The 23,647-nt window shown below is 37.9% G+C and overlaps 1 protein-coding gene across 2 annotated transcripts in view; it reads left to right on the forward strand.

Annotated features, from left to right (window-relative positions):
* The first annotated feature begins 442 nt into the window (after positions 1 to 442).
* PPP2R3B (protein phosphatase 2 regulatory subunit B''beta) overlaps positions 443 to 23,647 on the forward strand; it is a 44,994-nt gene continuing 21,789 nt past the window's right edge. Inside the window, exons 1-2 of one of the 2 annotated variants that reach the window (XM_009085364.4) lie at positions 443 to 567; positions 2,024 to 2,383. In XM_009085364.4, the coding sequence (XP_009083612.2) occupies positions 2,039 to 2,383 (345 nt within the window). In that variant the 5' untranslated portion in view covers positions 443 to 567; positions 2,024 to 2,038. Of the gene's footprint in view, positions 568 to 2,023; positions 2,384 to 15,736; positions 15,884 to 23,647 lie in introns of those variants that run through there. The other variant, XM_009085365.4, reaches the window with a different exon arrangement.

Raw genomic sequence — 23,647 nt, forward strand, 5'->3', positions numbered from 1 at the left:
AGGTCCTTCTCGGCAGAGCTGCTCCCCGGAAGGTCAGTCGCAGCCTGTGCTGGTGCCAGGGTTATTCCTCCGCAGGTGCAGGGAGGAATTTGCCTTTGCTGAATTCCAGACAGTTCTTCCCCGACCCTCTCTTCAAGCTGTGAGGTCTTTACGAAGGGCTGCACAGCCCTCTGGGGTATCGGCCACTCCTCCCGGCTTTGTGCCATCAGCAAACTTGTTGAGGAGATACTCTGCCCCTTCATTCCTTTGCCAGCTCCTCTCAAAGAACCAGTGAGGAGCAGCCCGTGAGACGCCGAGTCCTTTTCAGAGCTCTAAGTTGCGCTCATGCGGCGGCGGCGGCACGGCGGTGGCGCGGGCAGGGCAGGGCAGGGCAGGGCAGGGCAGGGCAGGGCTGCGCCGGCCCGGCCGCCCCGTGCGGCCCGTCGCCATGGCAACCGGCGGCTGCGTCCCGCGGGGCGGAAGGGCCGCGCTCTCGCGAGATGGCGGCGGCCGGGCCGGGCCGGGCCGGAAGGAGGCGCACATTTAAAGGCGGCGGCGGCGGGAAGGGGCGGTGGCGCAGTGTGGCTGGTGAGTGTGGCTGGGTCGTGTTGTGGAGTCACGGTGCTCCTGAGCTGCTGCTGTGGCGAGGCTCAGTGTGGGGCTCGGCCGAGGGGAGAGAGCCTGTGGCTGCAGCGCCGGCTCCCCGTGCCCGGGGCGACGCCGGGCTGGCCCTTGCCCAGGACCGTTTCTTTCCAGGCGGGTGGCGCTTGAGGGTGGCTGAGAGCAGCCGCCAGCGCCGTGAAGGTGGTGAGCTTAAAAAACTAGGGAGAAGAGTTTTCTTCCTTTTCAGAAACAGAATAGCTGAACTGCGAAGTTATAGCGGTTCGGAAAGTTTAGGTGGTGCAGTTTTAAACGAGTTCTAGTTCTGCCGAGGAGGAGGATTTAGGTTTTAGTAGGATGTTCGCTTGCTAGGTGCTATTTGGTTTTAAACTGAAGTGCTTGTTTTGAGGCTTGTTCAGCCAGGTGTTTGTATATAGAATCATTTAAGTTAGAAGAGACGTCTAAGATCATCAATCATATATCTTTTATCATATGATTTATTCATATAGATTAAATTCTGTGAAGGGCTTGTAAAAACCCCACAAACGTGAGGAAGCATAGGTTTTTATTTGAACTGTACCAAATTGTGAAGTAATTGGATGCTGAAAATCTTTATAGTAACTTCGGTACTGTTCTCAGTGTTTCATTCCAGTCCTCTGTCTCTCTAACACACACACACACACACAAAAAAAAAAAAAAAAAAAAAAAAAAACAAGAGAAAAACAAAAAACCACCAAAACCCTGTTTGTTTCAGGTGAGTAACTGAACCTGAAATCACACTGTCGTAATTTTTGAGTTACATTGGATTTTACATTGCTTTTGAAAAACTGCAAAAGTGAATGTCGAATAAGAGTTTTTTAAAATATCAAATGACAGGACTTTGGGAATCACTCATGGGAGGATGCAAGATGTTTAATCCATATCTCAACCTCAGAATGAAAATTGAGCCTTCAGTCTTAGTTCTAAATCACTTGACTGAAAGACTTGCTTATTAAATCTTATTTGTTTTATCACCAGGGTTTAGCATAAACTGCTTAGATATTTGCTTCTTAGTGTGTTCAATTATTTTCAAGTCCTATTTTCCATAATACATGTGTTTTTAACATATATTCTTAGAGGATATTTGTAATAATTGTTAGCTATCTCTTTGAGAAAGCCCAAGTGCTTTTCTTGTTCTCTAGTCTCCATACTATTTACACAGTATGCTTTTAAAATAAGTTATCCATTATTTAAAATATGTTATTGGAATTGACTCTGATTTATGACTTACACTTATGAAATATTGTTGAAATCACATATTAAAATATAACTCTCAACTCCTATTGGTATCTTGAGGGAATAAATATTAACACTTTGTTAAATAATGCCTGTGAAACACTGAAAGGTGAATGGAATATTTATATGATTATCAAATATTAATTTTGAATTTGAACCAACAAAACAGGGAAACTGGCAGAAAATGTCACCTGGAAAAGTTCTGCAACCTGCAGTGAATATGAAGGTGAAGGAACTCTTTTGGTACTGGTTTAGTCAGCCTGTAACTCAACTAACACTAAACGACCGCTTGAGAAGAATCAAGAATAAGGAGAAAACAGAGTTTGGTAACACAGACTCAAGAAACAGTAAAAATAAGAGCTTCACCAGTAAAAATTCCAATTCCAAGCAGTGCATATTAGGAGATACCAGATTGCCTTTGTCCTTGAGTCCTCCTCAGCCTTCTACTACTCTTCCATTGGCAACTCCAGCTAGCTCAAGGAACATTTCTAATGTTAGAGCAACACGTCGATCCTCAGGAACCAAAGAAGTAAGTTTATTTCTTATTAGATTTATTTGTTTAAATGGAACTGACTTTTGTGTTTGTGGTATTGGCAAATTATGTAAGTAAATAGTTTCCCCAGAGGAGGTGTCAGGAGTGGAGTGAAGCAGCTGCACTAAACCTAAAATACCAATGTTTGTGTATTATTAGTGTTAGTGGATAGGTGGCCTGATCTTCCATAAGACTTTCTTGGCTCCTTGCCATCTAATTGTGGATAAATTAGATGTGTTTGTGTTCCTTTTAAAACATACTGCCTTGACTGCAAATATTCCTTTGTCTAATGATACCAGGCACTGTTGTATGTACAGGACTCAAATTTGGCTTCACTGGATCTACATATTAACACAGTAATTGTTTTGGTACTGCATGGTACACTGAGCACTTCCTTCCTAATGAGCTCTTTATTTATAACAGACAATGCCCTCTATGCAAGGATGACAACCCTGCCCCCAACCTGAAATCTTCTATTTAAGCTTGCAATTCACTTCAATCTAGTTTCTAGCTCTTTTCATAAAGAAAAACCAAACTGCATAGAAAATTCTGTCATGACTGACAAAGTTAAGGGTTAGTTATGTATGATCAATAACCCTAGAATCATAGAATTAGTTTAGACTGCAAGGGACCTTCAAGACCATCTAGTTCCAACCACCCTGCCATGGACAGTGCACCTTCCATTAGACCAAAGGTTGCACATAGCCCCATCCTACCTGTCTCTGAACACTCCCAGGGATGGGAAATGCACAGCTTCCCTGGACAGCCTGTTTCAGTGTCTCGCCATCCTCACAGCAAAGAATTTCAATAATTTCTTCATAATATTTGATCTAAACCTACCTTCTCCCCTTGTCCTGTCACTACATGCCCTTGTACAAAGTCCCTCTCCAGCTCTCTTGTTGGTCCCCTTTAAGTACTGGAAGGCTGCTCTAAGTTCTCCCCAGAGCCTTCTCTTCTCCAGGTGGAACAATCACAATTCTCTTAGCCTGTCTTCTTTGGCAAGGTACTGCAGCCCTGTGATCATGGTTGTGACCTTCCTCTGGACTTTCTCCAACAGATCCGCATCCTTCTTTTGCTGAGGACCCTAGAGCTGGGCCAGATTCTGCCCCAGAGCTCTGCTCTGGGGTCTCACCAGAGCAGAGTAGAGGGGCAGAATCACCAAGCCTGCCCTGCTGGCCAGCTGATTTGGATGCAGCCCAGGATGTTTCCCTTTCTGAGCTGCAAGTGCACATTGCTGGGTCATGTTGAGCTTTTCATCTAGCAAACTCCCCAAGTCCTCCACCCCAGGGCTCCTCTCAATCTATTCCCCATCCAGTCTGTTCTTGGTTTGAGATTTCCTTGTCCCAGATGCATGGTCTTCCACTCGACCTTGCTGAACTTTGTGACATTCATAAAGACTTCAAAGAGTTTTTATGCTGTTTGTGCTATAGGACTATAAATTCTACATTTTAATAATACTGGAAAATTTTAAGAGGTTGTAATTCCCAATTGCTCTATATATTTTTGTATCTTACTTCTTGCAGGGAAGCCTGCTCAGTAGGGTAAGGGTAGAGAGGAAGAAGCTGGGATGTTTAAGAGTATCAGTTATTTATTGTTTGTTGTTGATATGCATTGAGTGTATAGACTTACCCTTTAACCCACAGGAGTAACAGCATGACTCTTTTGCACTTAAACATTTAATCTGAAGTGACCTCTTGGGTTCATAAGTACTAATTTTCAAATCTAGTTTGACAGCTTCTTAGCACTGGACCACATGTCCAGTTCAGTGTTTGTCTAGACTGACTTTACAATAATAGGGACTTGTGTTTGTGTATAATCACCAACCAGGCAGCAGGGCGTGACGATTGATTTACTTTTTTGTTGTTGGTCACACTATTTTATTTCCTCTTCTAGTGAAATGGAGAAAGTCAGTCAACAAATGCTCAATTTATTGTTGTATCAGATAAAATCATGCAAAGCAAGAGTTTCCATTAAAACCTGCTGTTATTTACTATACTTGATAACTAACTTATGTACTGTAATTTCTCTTCCTGTGTCTTGGTTGATTGCTTGAAGTAAATCCCATAAGGTAGAACTAGAAGAGATTAATGAAGAGTAGCATCCTTGACTTAGTTGGAACTGTTTGTATAGTGCTGAGAGAGAACCTAGAGGAGTTAGGTTGTTGGTTGCTTGAGTAGGTTGGGGAGGGGGTAATTTCCAAGCAATGAGAATTTTATTTATAACTTTGTTATTCAGGTGAACTGAATCTTCATCCAAAAGTTTCTTAATCTCTAAGTCTAAATTGCATTTGCAGCTGGAATGAACTCTTAAATACCACCAAGAGTTGCATGTTCTGTGATGACAGTGTATTTTCTCTTAGAAAGTACTACGTACCCCACTTTCTTCCACAAACTACCTCACACAGTGTCAAAACTAATGCATCTGCTGTTGTGCATCTTACTGTGTTTCTCAGATCAAGCCACAATGGTTTTACCTACCTCATATGAGTTTCAAGTAAGTTTGGGGCCTCATCTTGTTTCTGTAAGCGGAAGGAAATGTTTCAGATACTGGACCTACAGTACAAGCTAATACAGATTTAAATTCTGAATGCCAGTCCTGGAAAATGGTAAAAGTTATTGTGTGTAGCTCTGTGTGCATGAGGGTGTTATTAGGAAAAGGCTTTTACATCCAGCCATAAAGAGCTGGAGAATTATTTCTTTTTGGACTATACTAGTTAACTTAAGCATCTTCTTAAACTTTTTCTTATTGTGCAATGCAAGTCTCATAAGGCAGCGCACAAGTAGTTAACCTACTTTGGCATGATACATTTTCAGTATCACTGAGCTAAATCACTGCATTTGATTAGGGGTAAGGCTGCTGTGTGCCTTTTTCCTGTTTCTTAAAATGCTCCTGCAACTTTTTTGAAGGATACCAAACAATAAAGCTGATAAAAGAAAACTACCTTCTTTAAGTAATTACTAGGAAGTAAATATGATTGTGTAGGAAAACAACATTTTCATCCTACAGGTTTCTGTACTTGTTAGCAAAACATGTTTTTTTCTGAACAGGAAGCATTCTTAATTAGAATCTAATTAGATGTGTAATCTTTTTATACTTTAAGCAGTAGCATATGAGCAAAATAAGTTGATGTGCTGATGGCAACCATTAAACAGCATTAAATGTACTGTAGCTGTCAGCCATTGTATTCAAGGAGATCTTTGCTTTTTTTCCAGAGATTAGGTTGTAATTGAAGCCTGTGGGTTATACTTCTATCCATAATTCAGAAGTTGCCATGTATTTTGCTGAAACACTAATGTCTTGCCAGAGGAGAATTTGCTGTCTTTCAAGATGGTTGAAGCCCTCCCCTGATTAGCAAGTCAAAAGTATTTATTCCAATAATGAAAGAACCTACATGGTCTTTATGGAATTTTTTCGTCTGGACAGGTCACTTAACAGGTTACTCTTAACATGTCTTTGACTTAAGCCAAATGCACATTTTAAAACTTGTTCAAGACTCAACCATGAAAACTCATCTTTCAGTGTGTTTTAGTGCAAATGAAAACCAAACAGTGTTTGTTTAGGGAATTTTTTTTTTCCTTGATGGGAGGTGCTTTGCTTCGCTTGTATGGTGCCATTCACGGTGAGGTGGATATCTGACTGTACCCATTGTGTAAACATTAATTGCAGAGTTCTGGTCACTTTGGTTATGTGATGTGAAGTGCTTGCTAGCACTTGGTATTCTGCAAGTAGGCCTGTGATTTCTATGTACCATATGCTTCAAATAACAAAAATTTAGAGACAAAAAAAATTCAGCATTCAAGTCTCAAATATTCTGAGTGTGTTGTTGAAGAAATTCTAGGGCTGTAACTTTGAAACTAGAAGGATGTTGTAAATTTCTTCTAACCCTTATCACAACTGTAGATAGATTTAACAGTGTTTCTGGGACTCTAGATTATCCTAAACACATGGGCCATACACAGTTGTACACTGTTCATCACACTGTCAAAAATGCCAGTCCTCAAGGCCCAAAAGGTGCCGTGGGTAAGATTTTAATCGTGACCATCTGGTGTGCAAGGCATCTGGAGAAACTATTCACTGAATTCCCTATGGGTATTTTGTGGGATGGTGGTGCAGAGATAATGTGATATAATCAGAAATACTTCAAAGTTATTTTCCATTTCTCTGCCGGGTCAACCTTTGATATAAAGGTACTTCTTGAAGTGGTTTCTCTATATCCTTTATTTGATAAGCACACTGTTCCTGATTGTTGTCCTGTGGCAACTAAAGCTCATTTTCCTCCTATATCTGTGACCTGTAAATGTTTTTACTTCTGTGATATATGGCTGCTTAGCTTTTTCATGAACAACATTGTTGGCAAATTTTTGTGATCAGTTACTTGATTTAAACATAGTGGTAGTGCTGTGATCCATTTTAGCTTAAAGGGAGGCTAGAATGAAACCTTTTAACATTGGCTGAAGTCTGAATACTTATCAGCTGCTTTTTGAAGCAAATTAATTCTGAGAGCTCCAGGTAGAGGGTAGCTGGGCTGATACCATCATCTCACAAAGTGTCTATCTGCATGTGAATTGCTGCCTCGTTCATACAAGAACTGTTAACTCCAGAGCCTGAGCTTTGTGGGCTGTGCTAGCATTGCTCTGCACACCAGGTTGTGCTGTGTGGACAGACAGACACTCCCTAACTCTGTATCATGCAAAGATAGTGTTAGTAGTGCCATGTCCTATCACTGAGTGGGAAGGATGGTGGACTTGGCTTTCAGCTCAAGCCCGTGACTTAAAGGAAGACTGTAAATAACCTGGTATCAAACTGATGTACTTTCACAATGATAGCTGGGTACTATGAGAGATGTCAGCATTAGTGTGATCTCAATAAAGCTCCTTCTATGGTGCCAACAAAGGAAGGGCAGCAAAAAGTTCATATTAAAGTCTGGAACAGTGCAGTTATAGGTGTTCCTATGAAATAGTTATTAGCTTTGGGGTGACATAATAGTTGTCAACACAAGCAGCACTGGTTGTATGTTGTGTTATTCATCTTGCTGTACTGAATAGCTTGGAATAGACGAGCCATTCTCCTAATTAAAGAACTAACTGTTCTTTTTATTCATAATTGAGAAACTGAAAATTACGCACTGTTGCAGGGTTTTGGTAGTGCTCCTTATTCTAACTGTATCTTGTTACCCTGGCATGTAAATGTTACTCTTGTTAGCAGTTATATTGACTTTGTTTGCACTTTGCTTTATTAAAAAAAACCCAAACAACTAACTTTTGTCCTCTTTCAAATTGGCAGTTGTACTTGTGTCCTACTGGAAACTTATATTATTATATGCTGCGTCCAGTCTTAAGATTGTTTGGCATTTCTAGTACTGAGAAATGGAAATCAGAATTGTATGGCTTTCTTCAAGTTTGAAGCTCACCTGAATCCTGACCCAAGATTATTAAAATTAATTCAATTTTGAATTACAACATTTATTAATGACAGTCACATCTTTGTGAATAACTGACACTTGAAAGCAAAAAAAAAAAGTTCAAAGCTATATCATCATAGCTTACAGATCATTACTTCCAGTTGCTTCTCTGTTCTGTCTTTCAAAACAAGTAAACTTAATTATAGCTTTACATCAGTCATTGAAACAATGCATTTTTTTAATGGATGTTCAATCTGTCAATCTGTGAGGAGATTAGGTATTGATGTAGATGATATAGCCTTTTTTTTTTTTTTACATCACTGATGCTTGAGAACCTCTTCATGTGCCTTACATTTACTCTGTCAGCAAGAAATAAACTTGAGGCAAAAAGTATGTATGGGCTTACTTCAGTATAAAATCATAAATGCAGCTCATCCAGTGAGCTGGTTTGTCCACTGTTGTTTCCTAGTCAATGGCTGCACAGGATTTTCCAGCAAGCCATGTTATGAGAAAAATCTTCAAAATGCCAGTGGTAAAATCAGATGACCAAGTCTTGGCAAATTAAGAGGTTTTGCACACACAATTGTCTTAAAGTTGCCTTGCTTTCATTGTATTTAAGTCATTGCATTGATTCAAGAAGATTCTAATCAAGCATATTCATTGTTTTTCACAGTCAGCAACAAATGGTTACTAAATTTAGTGTTTTAAGTGTGGCATAATATGTAAATAACTCCATTGTTATTTACATATAACATGAAAATGTTACAGTGGTGTGGGGTGCTGTAAGTGTAGTGTTCTTGTCTTCCAGTTAACCACATGGTACCAATGTCTGGTAGATAAGATTAATTTGTATTCTGCAAGCAACAGATACAACTTAAAATGGGTCCATGGAAACTTACAGTGACCAAGACATGTTTTCAAAAGTGGCTTCCAGTAGTTAATGTTAGATGTGCCCCTTTTGCGTAGCAATTATGTGAAAAATAGCTAGAAACTCTAGAGCCACCCACATACCGCTTCTTGACCACAGGTACTTGCAGGAATGATGAGTCCTTGGGATATATGTCCCATTAACCTTGTGCATGCTGTTTAGTTTCATTTCATATGGAACTAGCCTTGCATATTTGTTCTATGCAGATCCTACTAGTAACTTCAGGTAATTTCAGGTTGAGTGGGATGAGCTGGAAGTCTAAAAGGAAAATGTGCATGAAGTCTGCATGGGAAAATGTAGGGGGGAAATATCGAGTGGGTGCTGAAGAAATCATTGCCAAATATTTGCAAGATGTCCTCGGTGTGAATTAGGTTCAGTTTGACTTTCTTGACAAAAGAAGCCTTGTAGAACTTATCAAATGGCTTGACTTGATTAGGTTTTTTTGATTCAGCAGAACCAGAAGAACGGTTTCTAATGAGTTTTATTCCTTTAGAAGCTAGATTTGTATTGATAAACAATAAACAATCTTCTAAATTTTGTAAACATTTCTAGTAGATATGATAAATACTGATGTATTGTAAATAATAATCTTTGTTTCATGCTTTACCAAAAGATAAAGCAAACTATTGAAATTATGCAGTATTGAAAACAATGAGCTAGATTATTCTTCTACCTACAAAATCTTTGTGAAAGTCATTTACAGCAAATACTGTAAGTCTCCTGTTATAATATCAGATTTTTAAACAAAAGATCACTAATTTTCTTCTCTTACTTGCTTTTAACACACTAAAAACACCACCTAAAATTTTTCTTTCTTGCTTAGCTATCAAGTGACAAATTTTTGCCTAGTATTTTAGAACAATTTTTCTAGAATGCTTGAAAAAATATGTAAAAATTCACACTAAGACTTACAGTAATGGCGATTGCAGGAAAGTCAGAAGTGCTGCTCCTGTTTTGGCAATGTATTTGGGGTGTTCTTCCTCTGTAAGATGTCTAATTTCTTGGGTCTTTTTTCTTTATGTGTAATGATTGCCCTGTTAGTTATTCTGAAAGCTATAGTTCACGTGGTTACCAGTGACTTCTTCTTTGCTCTGCCGTCTTTCTTTGCTTTGTCCTTTGGCACTTTGGCACTGTACCCTGCTTGCAATTTTGGACAGCTTTCCACTTAGTTCTGTAGAAATCAATACAGTTTCTGTTGCCTCCGTTTCCTGTATCAGCAATGATTTCCCACTGATACAACAACACAATAATATTAGATTAAGTCTTCATAGAAGTTCTATCAGAAATCCTGGTTTTGGTTGGTAAATTAACCATTTGCGGTTTTACTGACAGACATGTAGGACAAAGTCTGTGTCTTAAGCTTCCTGATTTGTTGATTTTGTGTTAAGATCTTCAGGGAGGGAGATCTCAAGTGAAATCATAAGCAAGAAGCTGTCCTGCAGTTGACACTGACTCAAAATTATTGTCTTGTGATTTCAGGGACTAAATTACATGATGCTGGATTTAAAGTAGTAGTTGTACTTTCAGGCACTAATCCTTTTGAAAGGATTAATTGAACATTCAGCTAGTGTCCAAAAGATGGAACTACTGAACAGCTTATACAATGTTTAACTAAATTGCTGGACAGTTTTAAAATGTAATTCATGTTTTTAATACCAGACTTCTAAATTACTGTCAGCCTCTAAATTAAGGTGACCCAATGTAAATAATAACAATCTAGAAATTACTAAATATCCAAAATGGCTAGTGTGACTTTGAAAAGTTCCATAATGCATATCATTAGACTTGGTTGTAAAAGCTGCTGTCTCTTGTAGGAAAATCTCTGGCATTCTGAATCAGCCTTAACTGATTGCTCATTTTAATTTAAGTCTGCTATTTAGAGGCTTATGTTGATAAAGTTACAAGTGCATATATTGTGGACTGTAGCTTCATCTGTGGATAGCCACTGTAGCATCACAGTTGATCTAAAATGTAAAAACACAGCATCTTATTAGAGGAAATATGACTTTAATTTTTGTAATCCATAGTAGATTTTTTTGTTTATATCTTTCTCTCTTTAATACTCACCTCATCAGCCTCAATTTGGGTGGTCCTGGTTTTCATGATCTAATGAATAGGTTCATGTGACGATCATGAATCGTAAATAGGCTCCATCTGCAGAACTATTCCAACAACCTTTTTCCCTTAAAATTCAGTTTATGCTGTACACAAATAAATAAAATGTGTATGACTTTTTTAAGATGGCAGAGAACATGAGAATTGTTCTAAAGGTTTGTAAATCATTCCTTTATTGTCAGGCATTGATTTTATAACTTCTTGATGCTTGCTGAAGTTAGTCTGTCAGATGCAGTTTACAACCTGAAAAAGGCTCTTGCTATGGCTTTGGAGTTCGGGCTGTGTAATCACAGCAAGATGACATCTATCTTATCCTAGCTGTAAGCTGATCATGGCCCTTACCACGGTGTTCATACATGGCTTTCTTTTGGTAATGTGCAGAAAATCTGATCAGCCCCTCCTTCCTGGCCTACTAACATGACCACACATCTGGCATCTAACTGCTGTCTTTTTACTTACTCACTGTCTTGCCTCCAAAGAATTCTGGGTTCTCTGAACTACTGTGGAAAGAACTGCCAGGCATTGTTCTGTCTAATCCAAGAGTACTGGAAAATTTAAATAATCATTCAAGAAGGCATTTACATGCAAGACTTCTCATTCCAGTGGGGAAGCATTGCATCCTATAAGAAAAAAAATTATGTATCTAGGCCCAGATGTGCATGAATTCCTTTCCAAGGTCAAAGGATCAGTTTCTTCTTGGGAAGGTAGATTTCTTAACTGCACAGTGTCAACATCTAGCAGTTCATCAGCATGTCCTACTCACTCCAGGAACGCTGTCCATAACTTTAAAGCAATCAGTTTCCATAACTGGTTGTTAAATATGAGCCTAATAACTTAATTCCTTCTGCTGTGTACACATTGTACGTGTTAGCTCCCTTGGGCTTTGTGAGTGTACTGCTGAAAAGGGATGACTCCCATCCAAAGGAGAGTCAGGGATGGACAGTAGTACTTTGTTATTCTGTTCAGCTCACAAGTGCATTGTCCTCTTGTTCTCTTTTCATGCACAGCAGCTACAAATGGAAAGTTGCTAGCAAAAAGTTCGTTTCAGGATCTTTCAGTATAGGAAAGGCTAGGTATGGACTACCTGATTTAGAAATAATTCTTGATAACATTAAATAATGGTGGTAGTCTAGACACAATGTTTTTTGAGGGGAAAAAAAAAAAGGAGCTCAGCATTTCAGGGTTGTTTGGTTGTTTGGGTTTTCTTGTTTTCTTAGTGTAGCAAAGAATTGCTTCTTTTGTTTTTCTTCTAGTATATTTATGTAATTTCTTCTTTGTATTTCTTGCCTCATAGTATCTGTGTTTTAGCAAGCATCCTTAGCTGATTGACTTCTTGTATATTTTCCTGACCTATTTGTTTTTACTAGTGCCTTCTTTCCATTTTAAACCTCTGGAATATATTTTTAATACTACATTATTCATGCCATTACTTTTTTTTTTTTCTGCGTTGAAAAGGTGCCACCTGCCTTTCTTCTCTTAACTGCTGTGTTCTGCTTCTCACTCTTAATTTACTTTTATAAATGGTTGCATTACTTCCATAACAGCCCTTTACATTGGCCGATTTGCAGATACAGCAATTTTTTTCCACAGTTAACCCAGAAGCCACTCTTAGTTTCTGCACCATCATAGGCTGAGGGTTGCTATTGGGCTCCATGCTTTTGCCATCTTGGTTCACGTTTTATTGGGTTGAACACTAGACTCCAGCAACTAAAGTTTTTATATGGCTGAAAATTATTTTCTTGGGGTCCTCCTGTAATGCTTTTTCCAGATTTGAGGTCACTTCCACTTAAGAGATTAAGACTTTAATATACTGTTGTGACAAGAAATTTTGGTTTGCTAGGCAAATACTTAAGGGGTTTTTAAAGTAGTCTTCAAGATAGTATTTCCTCTACAATACCCAGAATATTGTGTTATTTATGCTGTGTTACTCTTGTGTATTTTCAGATCTTTGTTAAAGTAGTGAATTCTTTGGCCACAGTCCTTGAGTCCAGTCCATTCATAGTGTATCTTTAGCTTTGGAAGGAAGCTCTGAGCATGCATCTTCCCCCTGTTTGTTTATCTAGCTAATAATAAGCTGCCAGGATACTTGAACAGTTTCATGGCTGGCACCCAGACCTTCACCCAGTAAAAGATTTTTGCCTTAGCTTTCACTGGAGAGAATTCAGATTTAGAAAAAAAGTAACACTAGAATACTTCCAGTTCAATCTAGATGAATGCTGACTTTCCCCTGTGATTAATTCATGACTGAAAAGGTTAAAACACATGCTAGGGGATTCATGACCTTATTGCTTTATAAATGCTCAGTCTCCTTAAATGTGGCAATACAAACTCCTTTTCCATTTAGATGGTTAAAATTATGTGATTAGTAGCCAGTTGCAATCTCTGGAACAACAAATTGCAACCTGTGAACAACAAATACCCAGGTATATAAATGGCCACTAGGTTGGAAACCATAGTGCAAAAATATATTAGACAAACAATGGAGCAGTGAAGTAATATTATGACAAAGCAATGCAGAATATTCAAAATACTGAACCTGGTTTGCTGGTTAAGTTATGATGGATTCTGAGTTCCATTTGAATAAAGGAGGGAAATACACAACTCCTTCAAAAATGGAGTTCAGAACATTTCTTTGTTACTAAGGCTCCTTCAGCAGGTTCAGGAACTCTAGGCCTTTTAGGTTCCGGACTGGCACTTCACTCTTTTAGGTTAGCTCTTAATGTGTCAGTCCACCATCTTAATGACATAATGCAGCCACCTCAAATAAGACTGTGAAATGTAGCAGCAAATGGGAGTGCATCACCTGGTTGAAAGGGATGAAAATTGCAATTTAGGTGAGAAGATGCCTTTCATTACCTCAAGTAAGGCCTGTTCTGCCTAACCTGAAACACAATCTGCCTTGCAATACAACCTTCCTGACCTTCCACATTTTGGTCTGGAATGGTTATCTGTTGCCAGAATAGGATTCCTCTCCTACTCTAACACCTCAGTCCTTCATCTCAAGTTCCAAGCATGCTGCTGTTGTGTACTGCATGCCCAGTTTTCTGTTGACTTCCCTGTGGCCAAGGTTTATCCCAGGTTAGTTGATTTAGTCTTCCTAAAAGACAGTGAGTGACAGCCAGATTTGCTCAATGCAGTTGGATAGTCTGGTCATGCCAACCACAACATGTCTGACTCTTGCCTTGTCAATTCCTTTCTTGTTCTCCCACTTCCGAAAGAAATAAATATCTTCATAATGAGCTACAGTAAAGAAGTGAGAGGCAGGGACAGGACTGGATACTAAATTAAAACCAAGAAAGCAGGTGTTTTGTCATAATTTACTTTCTAACAGTATGTGATAAACTAAAAAAAAAAAATCCAGTTAAGACAAATTGTGTTTCACTAGCACTTTTTCATAGTTTCCTTTTCTTAATTGAACAAGGATGTTTACAGTGCAGTTTTAATACAGTGTTACATACAGAATGGCTGTGAATGGATAAACAGAGCTAAAGATTATATGGGTGTAAAATAGTGCCATCCAGTAAAAAAATCTATGACATAGTGGCGAGAGAGTTGTTTTGGCTGTGTACATTTTGTGTAATCAGGAAAATGGCCTTATTTAAAGTAGGAGGAATGAAAACAGAGTAGGTTTGGCCAGGTCTTTTATGCTTTTTGTAAGTAAACTTGTGCATGACAATTATGTTGGTAATAAATAGCCAACATCTGTCTTTAGAGAATTTGGAGTTGCTAGCAGTGTTCACAGCTTGGAATAGTACGAGTTACCATACTCATAACTGTAATGGTGATATTTGAAAAAAAAAAATCCATCAAAATGGCAGCACTTCCTAAATATTGTTATGATAAAGGAATATCCATTTAAAATGAGAAGTCCACTAGTTATAAGTTAATGTGCCTAAAACTGTAAAGGAAAAGGAACTGAAGGTCAGTTTAATTTTCACAGCTTATCAGATTTCTGTTTCCATGAAGAATGTTGATGAGTACCAAAACTTGGCCTCACCACCCCCATAAAATGTATTTGAGATTCAATACACTGAAAATAGAGTGGTAGCAGAGTCTAATGCTAGTGAAATGTGACAGGTATGCAATCTATTATGTGGATATTAATGTTTATAAAACTATTTAATAAAAAAGTATCCTGTCAATTTTTTCAAATTTTGTGGCATCATTTCTAGTGTAACCTTTTGGTAAAACATGATTTAAAGCAGTGTTTCAGTGTGGTTTGATGTTTTCAGACATTAACTTCATTTCTGCTATGGTTTTTCATCTTAACATTTGAATTTTTAGATTCTTGAAATATAGTAACTTAGATATAGATTAATGTAAAAAAATTATTTCTGGGTTATGTGAGCCATTCTGAAAGTCTGTCTGAAGCTTCTTCTGTCATTGCCTTCATTGTTGCAGTGCAATAAGGTTCCCACTAAAGAACGAAAGAGTTTAAAAGGAATTAATTGCTGTGTAATAAGCCTTATCCTTTGGTGAGGTACTTCATTGAAGCTAGACAGTGAGTGTTTTGTGACAGAAGGGAAAGCTGAGGGGGATGGGAGGGGGAGGAAGCTAGAAAATAACCACTACTGGCCTCTCTGCATTCCTGTAGGGCTTGCCTTTTTTAAAATTGGAAGCTGCTTTTATAGATGCTCCTCCAAACACGGTTTTCATTTTCCATACTGTCCCATTTAGACTTTGGAATGCCTGGATGAAAGGGCAGGCCCCCAAAGTGACTTCCCAATCTGTTTTTGCAATTCTAGCCAAGTTCCCTTTAATGTATGGAGCGGGTGAAGTTGAGCTGACTCTTATAATATCCCAGAACTCGGGAGCAGCTGCTGCTTTAAGCGGCACTGAGAGATAATACAACAGCTCTGCTATTTACTGGGACTCAAGTGCCTGGACTGGCACACAGAGACATTATATGAAATCCGAAAGCATGAGGATAAAGGAGATTTCTTTGCGACAAGATCCTGATCTAAGAAAGGAGTTGGCATTGCTAGCTCGAGGATGTGATTTTGTTTTACCTTCCAGATTCAAGAAGAGACTGAAAGCTTTTCAGCAGGTTCAGGTTTGTCTTTCTGTTCTTATACAATTAAGTAATTGTTGTCAATTGTACCTTCACAACCACTCAAACTGCAGGCAATGCATGGAAGCTGTTACTCAAATAGCAGGGTTTTGATAGTCTGTTCCATATATGATGATTTCTTCTGTGTTTTAAAGGACTGTGCTGGTAGTTTTGTGCAAAGAAAAGATGAGAGTTTGCTGAAGCACATAGTACAGCTCAAGTACATACATCAAGTATGATGTTTGCACAGAGGTATATGCAGTGCAAAGTTGGTGCATTTAATGCTATTAGACTTTTAAAGACTGTTTTCCTTAATCTGCATAATTGCAATCTATGTGCATTTCTCTGGGGGGGTTTAATTTTCTTCTTACTGGAACTGTGAATATAAAATATACTGAAATAGGCTGTAACTTCACTAGCTCAAACATAATATGGTAAAATGTGCTTTCATATTTGCATGATGATCGTGAATTCCTTTAGATTATGTTTATTTTGAACTTTTAATTTGAATGAGATCAGTTGTTGCCGCTTGCTTCACACGTGAACTGCTGCTGTTTTGTAGCAGTGAGTTAAAGCTACAGTTTTTAAAGTGTGCTTAAAATTGAGAATAGTAATATTTGAAAAGTAAAATCAGAAGGGAAACTACTTATAAGAGTCAGTGTTCAAAGAGGTTTGTTATCCCTTGGAGTGAGAAAACGTGTACAACTTTTTTTGAGAAAATGAAATTTGGTATTTCTTTGAATACCCTTTAAGACATACAGTGATATCTGAAAGCATTCACTTTGACCTTACCTCACCCTCACTTCTGATTCATATACTAAAATAAAGGTGTATCAGTGAAGGCATGTGTGATTTTTTTTTTTCACCCTTTTTTAATTAAGGAAAGTTTAGCAGTTGAATAAAAATTACATTAACTTAGAGTTTCTGGCATTGTTAGTTATTCTAAATATAGCCTGCTACTTAATTTTGAATTCAGAGCCCTAGTGTCCCTTCCAGATGACCTTCAAGAGAGGGGCATAGAGCCCTATGACCCTAAAAATGTATTAACCTTCTGTCTTCTGTATGATTTTTAAAATCTATTTCAAGTGATCTTTATAAACAATGTTTATTCCTTTGTGCACAGCAGAATGCCAGTGTTGACTGTGCTGGTTCATACCATTCAGCATAGACATGTGAGTTAAAGGATTTTTGACTTGTGTCTTCAGTGCTAAACTGAAGACGGGTACAAGAATGAATTGACTAGAGGAAGCAAGAAAAGAAAATACTATTTTAATTATCCAAAAGTACTGGTAGCAGTTAATATTTAGGCACCTCAGAGGAGGAGGCAAGTTCAGTCTAGTCATGGCATCCTGTTGTAAACAAACACAGCATTACCTTGTGTGGTGCCCCTTAACTTGATCTGTCTTTCATCGAGTGGTAGTTGGATCACTTGTACTTTTACAGGGCCTTTTTATGTTGACCTAGAAAACATCTCAGTGTAGTATGGTTAAGCATACCTCCAAGCTACTAACTACTTTAGAAAACAGCTTGTCTAATCTGTAGGGATTCTAGGATGCTGCTGGCTATAAGCTTACAGTTAAGACAATGTGCAAGTATTTTTCATTTTTTAACTAGTCTTGCACTTCCTGGGTAAATGGCAACTGTAGATTAATGCATGAGAAATGACTTCATTAGATTACAAAAATTTGAATTAATAGGAGTATAAAACTAGAATATGAGGTCTGTCATTACTCAGTTTGATAGAAAGCATTTTCTCTTTAGTTCCTTTTTTAGGTGCTGGTTTGCTTTTATCCCGTGATGTTAAGGAGACCTTTTTGGAAGTATCATAAAAAATTAAATATGGGTGCTAGTAACTCTTGATATAGAAGATGGATATTTTTTTACCTGCTGTTTTATGTTTATTCCAACTTATCCTCATAGGTTAGGTGCTTTTCAAAGAATAGTTGTTTATCAGCTACATAATAATTGAAGAAATTTCATGTTAAAATTAAAGACTTTTTAGATATTTTGCAGAATAACTTGAAACAAAACTTTATCATTTCAGTTGCCAAGCTTTGTTGGTTTCGGAATTTATAACCTCCTATTTCACTGTATAGGCTTTCAGAAACAACAGTTCATGAATATGATGTAAAATTAGAATGCTAAAGTCAGACAGAAATAGAAGCCAATCTATTCTTCCATATTTCTACTACAATCTTGTACTGCTTTTATAATTTATTAAACAAATGACAGATTCTCTTTAAGAGGTTTGTGCTATTAAAACTAGCATCTTAAAATAAAAAATTAGTAATGGTGCTGAATGGTGAAATAACATGTGGCTCAGAATCCACTCTGAGGTGGTTTGGAATGACTGGGTCTTCCACAGGTTCCAAGAATTCTAAGGCAGTGGCTTTTCATATAGGGCCATGTAAGTAAATAATCTGTGTAGGTAATCCCCTGTGGTTTAGAATGGGTGGTCATTAGAGCATAGCACATCAGGTTTCTTGAAAATCTTTAAATAGACCACCAGTAGAGAGGTGGGTTGTTCTGGAAAGTGAAATAGGCAGTTCCTTAGTTTTAATTTATTGATGAAAATTGAAAAAACCCGAGCAAAGTAGGGCTTTATGGAAAGATCTATTTCTCAAAAGAAAGATGAAGCAATACATAACTGTTGAAACATTCTCTGTTACCTTGGGGAGATAAATTTCTTAGTAGGTATCTCTGCATAAAATGAAGTAAAACTTCATTCCATCTTACCCTGATGTTGATTCTAAAACCAAGGTCTTAAGTACTTAACACCTATGGAATATATTGAGCTGGGAATGCAGCACTTGAGGTGTCACTGTGTCCACCTTGCTTGTCAATTTATCTGAAACTTTGGAAGAAGAAGAAACTCTTACCTTGTCAAATGTACTGGCAACTTACAGATGTGAACTTAAAGGCTGAGCACTGTATTTTAGCCAACATCTGGTGACATCCATACCTGTCAGAGTTGGAATATAAGCAGCACCATTTTGCATGCTATATGAGGAAAATATACCTAAAGTTTGAAACATAATTAGAATCTAAAAAGTGTGTACACTGACGTGCTTATACATTTAACTCAGTGTTAGCTAAACCTTGGAAAATGGGTGTTTTTTGCTACTTACAGGTCACATCACCTTACAAAACTACGGAGTTCTATTTTAAAACTAGACTTTTTTAAAAAATCAAATAAATTAATGTTGAATATAATGATTTTAAAAAGGAGCTAAAAAAAATCTGGCCTGAGTTTTTAATTAATCTTCTCAATGTTAGTGACAGACCTGTGCTAGCATATTTTTTTATACTTTTAATGAATTATGTCTTTATCTTCTGTGCCTACTGGGTGATCCCTTGGTGTAGTTGTATGCGTCACAACTCAGTGTGAAAATGGAGAACTACTCATTTCATGACCACCTGTTAATGATACTAAATGCTGCTTACACATGCTATTTATGTCAGCTGTATGAGAACTATTTCTTCAGCTTCTGCAGTGTCTCACGAGATTGGCTTGCCTTCTGAGTGAAGTGGCTTTAGACTTTAGTGCCTCTTGATCATTTTTACATTCCTTTGTTACCAAAATGCTACATGAATGCTTGTGGCATGTTTAAGCAATGAACACAGAGTCTGTAGGTACTAAAGTGTGCTGGGCTGGTGTATATTTGTGATGTAGTGCATACAGTGATTCTTTTAGTCATGAAGATTCTCATTTCTGAGGCAAAACTACTTTCAAAAAATTTAATTGAGGCTCTTTGGTTTACAGCTATAGTCTCAGAAGAAGGTTGTGTAACAGTTAGAGACTTCAGGCATGACAGCTTTCCTGTTAACATCAGTTTTCTAATTTAATATAATTTGTAGACCTTTTAACACCACATGGGGAGGACCCAATATTCATTTTTACATAATATTTTTACATCAGGCACACAAATGCCTTATTAAAGAGCTCAAGTGTTTGCTGGGAGGGCCGGAGATGGAATACAAATCTCATTCTGACTGTAGCTAATAGGTACACTTGATGCTAGCTTGCTCATATAATGCCAGTTTTCCGGAGCAGGTGCCAACATTTAAAACAGAATGAAAATATATAGGCTGCCCAGTGAGACTTACTAGTTAAGATGAGGTATTCCATAAATGGTTCACTGCTAGTAGATTGCCAGGTTTTAAGCTCTAGTCTCTTAAAAAGAAGCTGTAAACAAGCTGGTAGATTTTTTTACCACTTCTGTAATGGAGACTCTTGGTTCAAATGTAAAATGTATTGGCTGCCTGTGATAGCAGCTTCTTTACCTGCTCATGTCTGGTAACAAATCTATTTTTTAAATTCTTATTACAGAAAATGTGTACTGTTTCTATAGAAAAGCCAATGTGGTGAAAGTTCGTTACAGCTTACTTGCATTCATGATTTAAGAGTCTAGATGTCAGTTACCTCTGCAGCTAAGTTTTGTGATGCAGCAATTCATACATTGAAGAGTTCAGATGTACTTATTTTTCCCGTGAAATAAAAGATTCACTATTCTTTTCTCCATTTTAACTAACACTACTAATAGTAGATGTTGTATGACTACTGGTAGTCCTAGAAAGCCTGAAACCGTTCAGCACATCTTCATATACAATGTCCTTCAATTTTTACAGAGCAAGAGGGGTATGAGATTGTTTTCACAATTGTCCAAATCAGAATTTTTCAGGACATCAGCAGACAAGCAGTTGACAGGTTACTTGCTCCAGCTGTTGGCTTTGCAGCTCTGTAGCAAGGCTGAACTTGGTGACATTTGTTGTTTGAGAGGATTCTTCTTGAAGTCAATTGCACCTAGTGATTGAAGTTTGCTTTGTTGTAAACATGTAAGGATAAAAAGCTATTGCAGAGTTTAAGTGGATGTCTGTCTTAGCTGTATGTGTTACTTTTGATGTTGAACTGATGGCCTGTCCTGACAAGGGCTGTTTTCTGTAGACAAATGTTAGAATTGCCTCAGTTGTACCTGTCAGTCCATTGGCTGTGTACAATCAAAATAATCATGTACTAGGAGGAACTTGCCAGATTGTGCCCTAGAAACAGTTGGGGAACAGAATACACTGGGAAGGAATAGAAGAACCGATTTAAACTGCAATCAGAGTATTTTCTGATGAAGCTGCAACTATATGACAAATAGTATATATTAGTGATTGGAATACTTAAATTGACATAATTCATAAACTGTAGCCTGTTTGACAGCAATTCACAGGCACTAGCAGTTATACTAGCACTCTAGCAGTGACTATTTTTTCTACTACTTTTCTCTTACGAAATTTAAAAGAAAATTAGAAAGTTTTAGAAAATTGTGTTTAATGGGGTAGATTTTTCTGAAGAATCTTGGTTTTTTCCATTTTATACTGTGTACCCTTTTCCATTTTTAATTAGTAAGGCATGTGAAAGAGAGGAAAAATATGTTCACTGGATAAAAAGTGTCATCATTACCAGTGATGGCAAATTCTCAGAGGAAGCCTCACTCTAGAAGCCTTTGGTAAAAGTTTTGTCAGCAAATAAAGCAGGTTACCAATGGATGTAGATGTCATGTGGAATGGTCTTGTGCCCCTTTGGGGGGCACAGGTAACTACATCTTCCATTTTTTGTTTATGAAAACCCAAGTGTTTTCTGAATAAATCAATAAGCTCTTCATACTGCATATTTTTGATTTTGAAGCTCTATGTGACTGTACAAAGAAAAAAGTGTGCAGCCATATTGGAGGTGTTTCTACAGCAATAATGCTTTTGCAATATCATCTTCCAGTTCCCAGCATGACTGCATGATTTACCTATGTCAGTTCTTCCAAGCTGCAAATTGGGGGAATCCTAATATTTCTGAAATCAGAGTTGTAGAAGAAGAACTTGAGTGAGACGTGTTACTGCTGCATATAGATTACTGAAAGGGAGGAGATTGGTGAGTGTGTGCTGTAATGGTTAGGTATCATGCAGAACAATGCCAGTTTACCTCAGCCTTCACTAACAAGAGAAAATCAGATGTTGACCATTTGAAAGTTTCCCAGTGCTACTTTTGTTTGTGTGTATGTGATATGACTTGCCTGTGGTGGCTATTCACAAATGCTTTTAGTTGAATGTGGTTTTAAATTCTATACCCCAGATAGTATGTATGGAATGCATGTCATAGTTTCAGGTGGAAGCTTTTGCTGGATGCTACTGCCTACTGTCTCTTCCTACATTAGAACTTGCTTTCCCAGATGGGTTTGTGTAGATGGTCCAAAGTTTTGCATGCTCTGCTGTAGTGCTGCCTCTTCAGTGGCTTTTTCTTGAGGGTCATTTTGGCTATTTCAATTTGGCTTGGTTCAATAAAGGGGAAAAGTGTTGATAGGATAGTTGTACCATAATTCTTTATGCCTTATAGGAAGACTTTCAAGACCTGTCCAAGTGGTGGCCCTTAGCACAGCAATTTCATTCAAACTGGACAGGGTTCTTCTTTCCCAGGCTATCACAAAATTAAGAGTACTGCTACTTACTTTGCTGTCTTAAGACTTAAAATAAGGGGAGAACTAGCTTCATATAGCCAACAGCTTAAAAAAACCCATTTCATTTTTTTACCTCAGAATCAGAAATTAGGGCCTTCTTCAGCCTTCATTTTTACTGTTACCTAGGATCCTTCCTTATGTTACTCCTGACTGCTCTAAACATCACTGAATCTCTTTTGATTTGTTTATGGAATTGCTGCATGTTGTAACATGTCAGTGATCCCAAAATGGGACAGAGCAGTGTACAGGGTTCATCTCTAGAGTAAAGTTGATTTAGCATTGAGGATTAACATTTGCATTGTACACAAGACCAGATTACCATAGACTTTTTTTCAGAAATAGACTTGAGAGTAAACGGCCAAGAATATGCATAAATGAGATAAGAATGGTAGTCCATTTATTTAAAACTGAGAGGAGTGCACAACCTGGGATGCAAGAAGGAGAGTCCCAATGTATTTTTCTGGTCAGAATTTGAACACAGGATTGCCAACTGGAACATAGACTGCTTTGGGAGAGTTGCTGAACCCTGTTCTCATACCTTAACTCAGGTCTCATGTATAAAATTTGAAACAGTGTAGGTTAAAGTACCTTTTTTCTTCCAATGATATATTGCTAGAACTTTGAGAAAATGTATTAATTTTTACATTTCCTTCCCCTCGTGTAGCACAAATATTGATACCGGCCAGACTAGATGAATGAAGTTTTCAGAGTTAAGGCTAACAGCAAAAGTAAGCTAGTGTAAAACTGCAGCAGGGTTAAAATTAATGGATGTTTATCTCTTGCTGTGGAAAGAAAGAGGAGCATGTATGATAAAATTAGTCTCTATAGCCCATCTAAAAACAGCTGCCAGACAGTCGCTGAAGGATAGCAAGCTGAAGTCCGGGATAGAAGGAAACAACTGAGACTGAAATGATTGTTGCCAGAGGAAAGACTTTAACATATATACCCTGATGGCTGGTTTAGCATGGGTTCATTCTCTGTAGGTATCTCTCAGGATTTGTTCAGTTTCATATTTCTGACTAAGCTATGCAAAATAAATCACAATCTTAGCATGGTTTTATGCCTAATGTAATGTGATTTTAAACAATACTGCCGCAGCACTCCCTGATCTTCCTTATGTTAGCAGGAGAACCACGTTGCTTCTAAGTGCCACCAACTGTGTGAGATTTGATGAAGACAGATAGGGAGTTTTAATTTTGCTCTTTAGCTGTCTCAGTGACCTGAGGCAGTTCACCATATTGCTTCAATGTCACTAGTGAAGCAAGTAAATTCT

Source organism: Serinus canaria, chromosome 1 (genome assembly GCF_022539315.1).
Source record: "Serinus canaria isolate serCan28SL12 chromosome 1, serCan2020, whole genome shotgun sequence".
Taxonomy (NCBI): Eukaryota; Metazoa; Chordata; class Aves; order Passeriformes; family Fringillidae; genus Serinus; species Serinus canaria.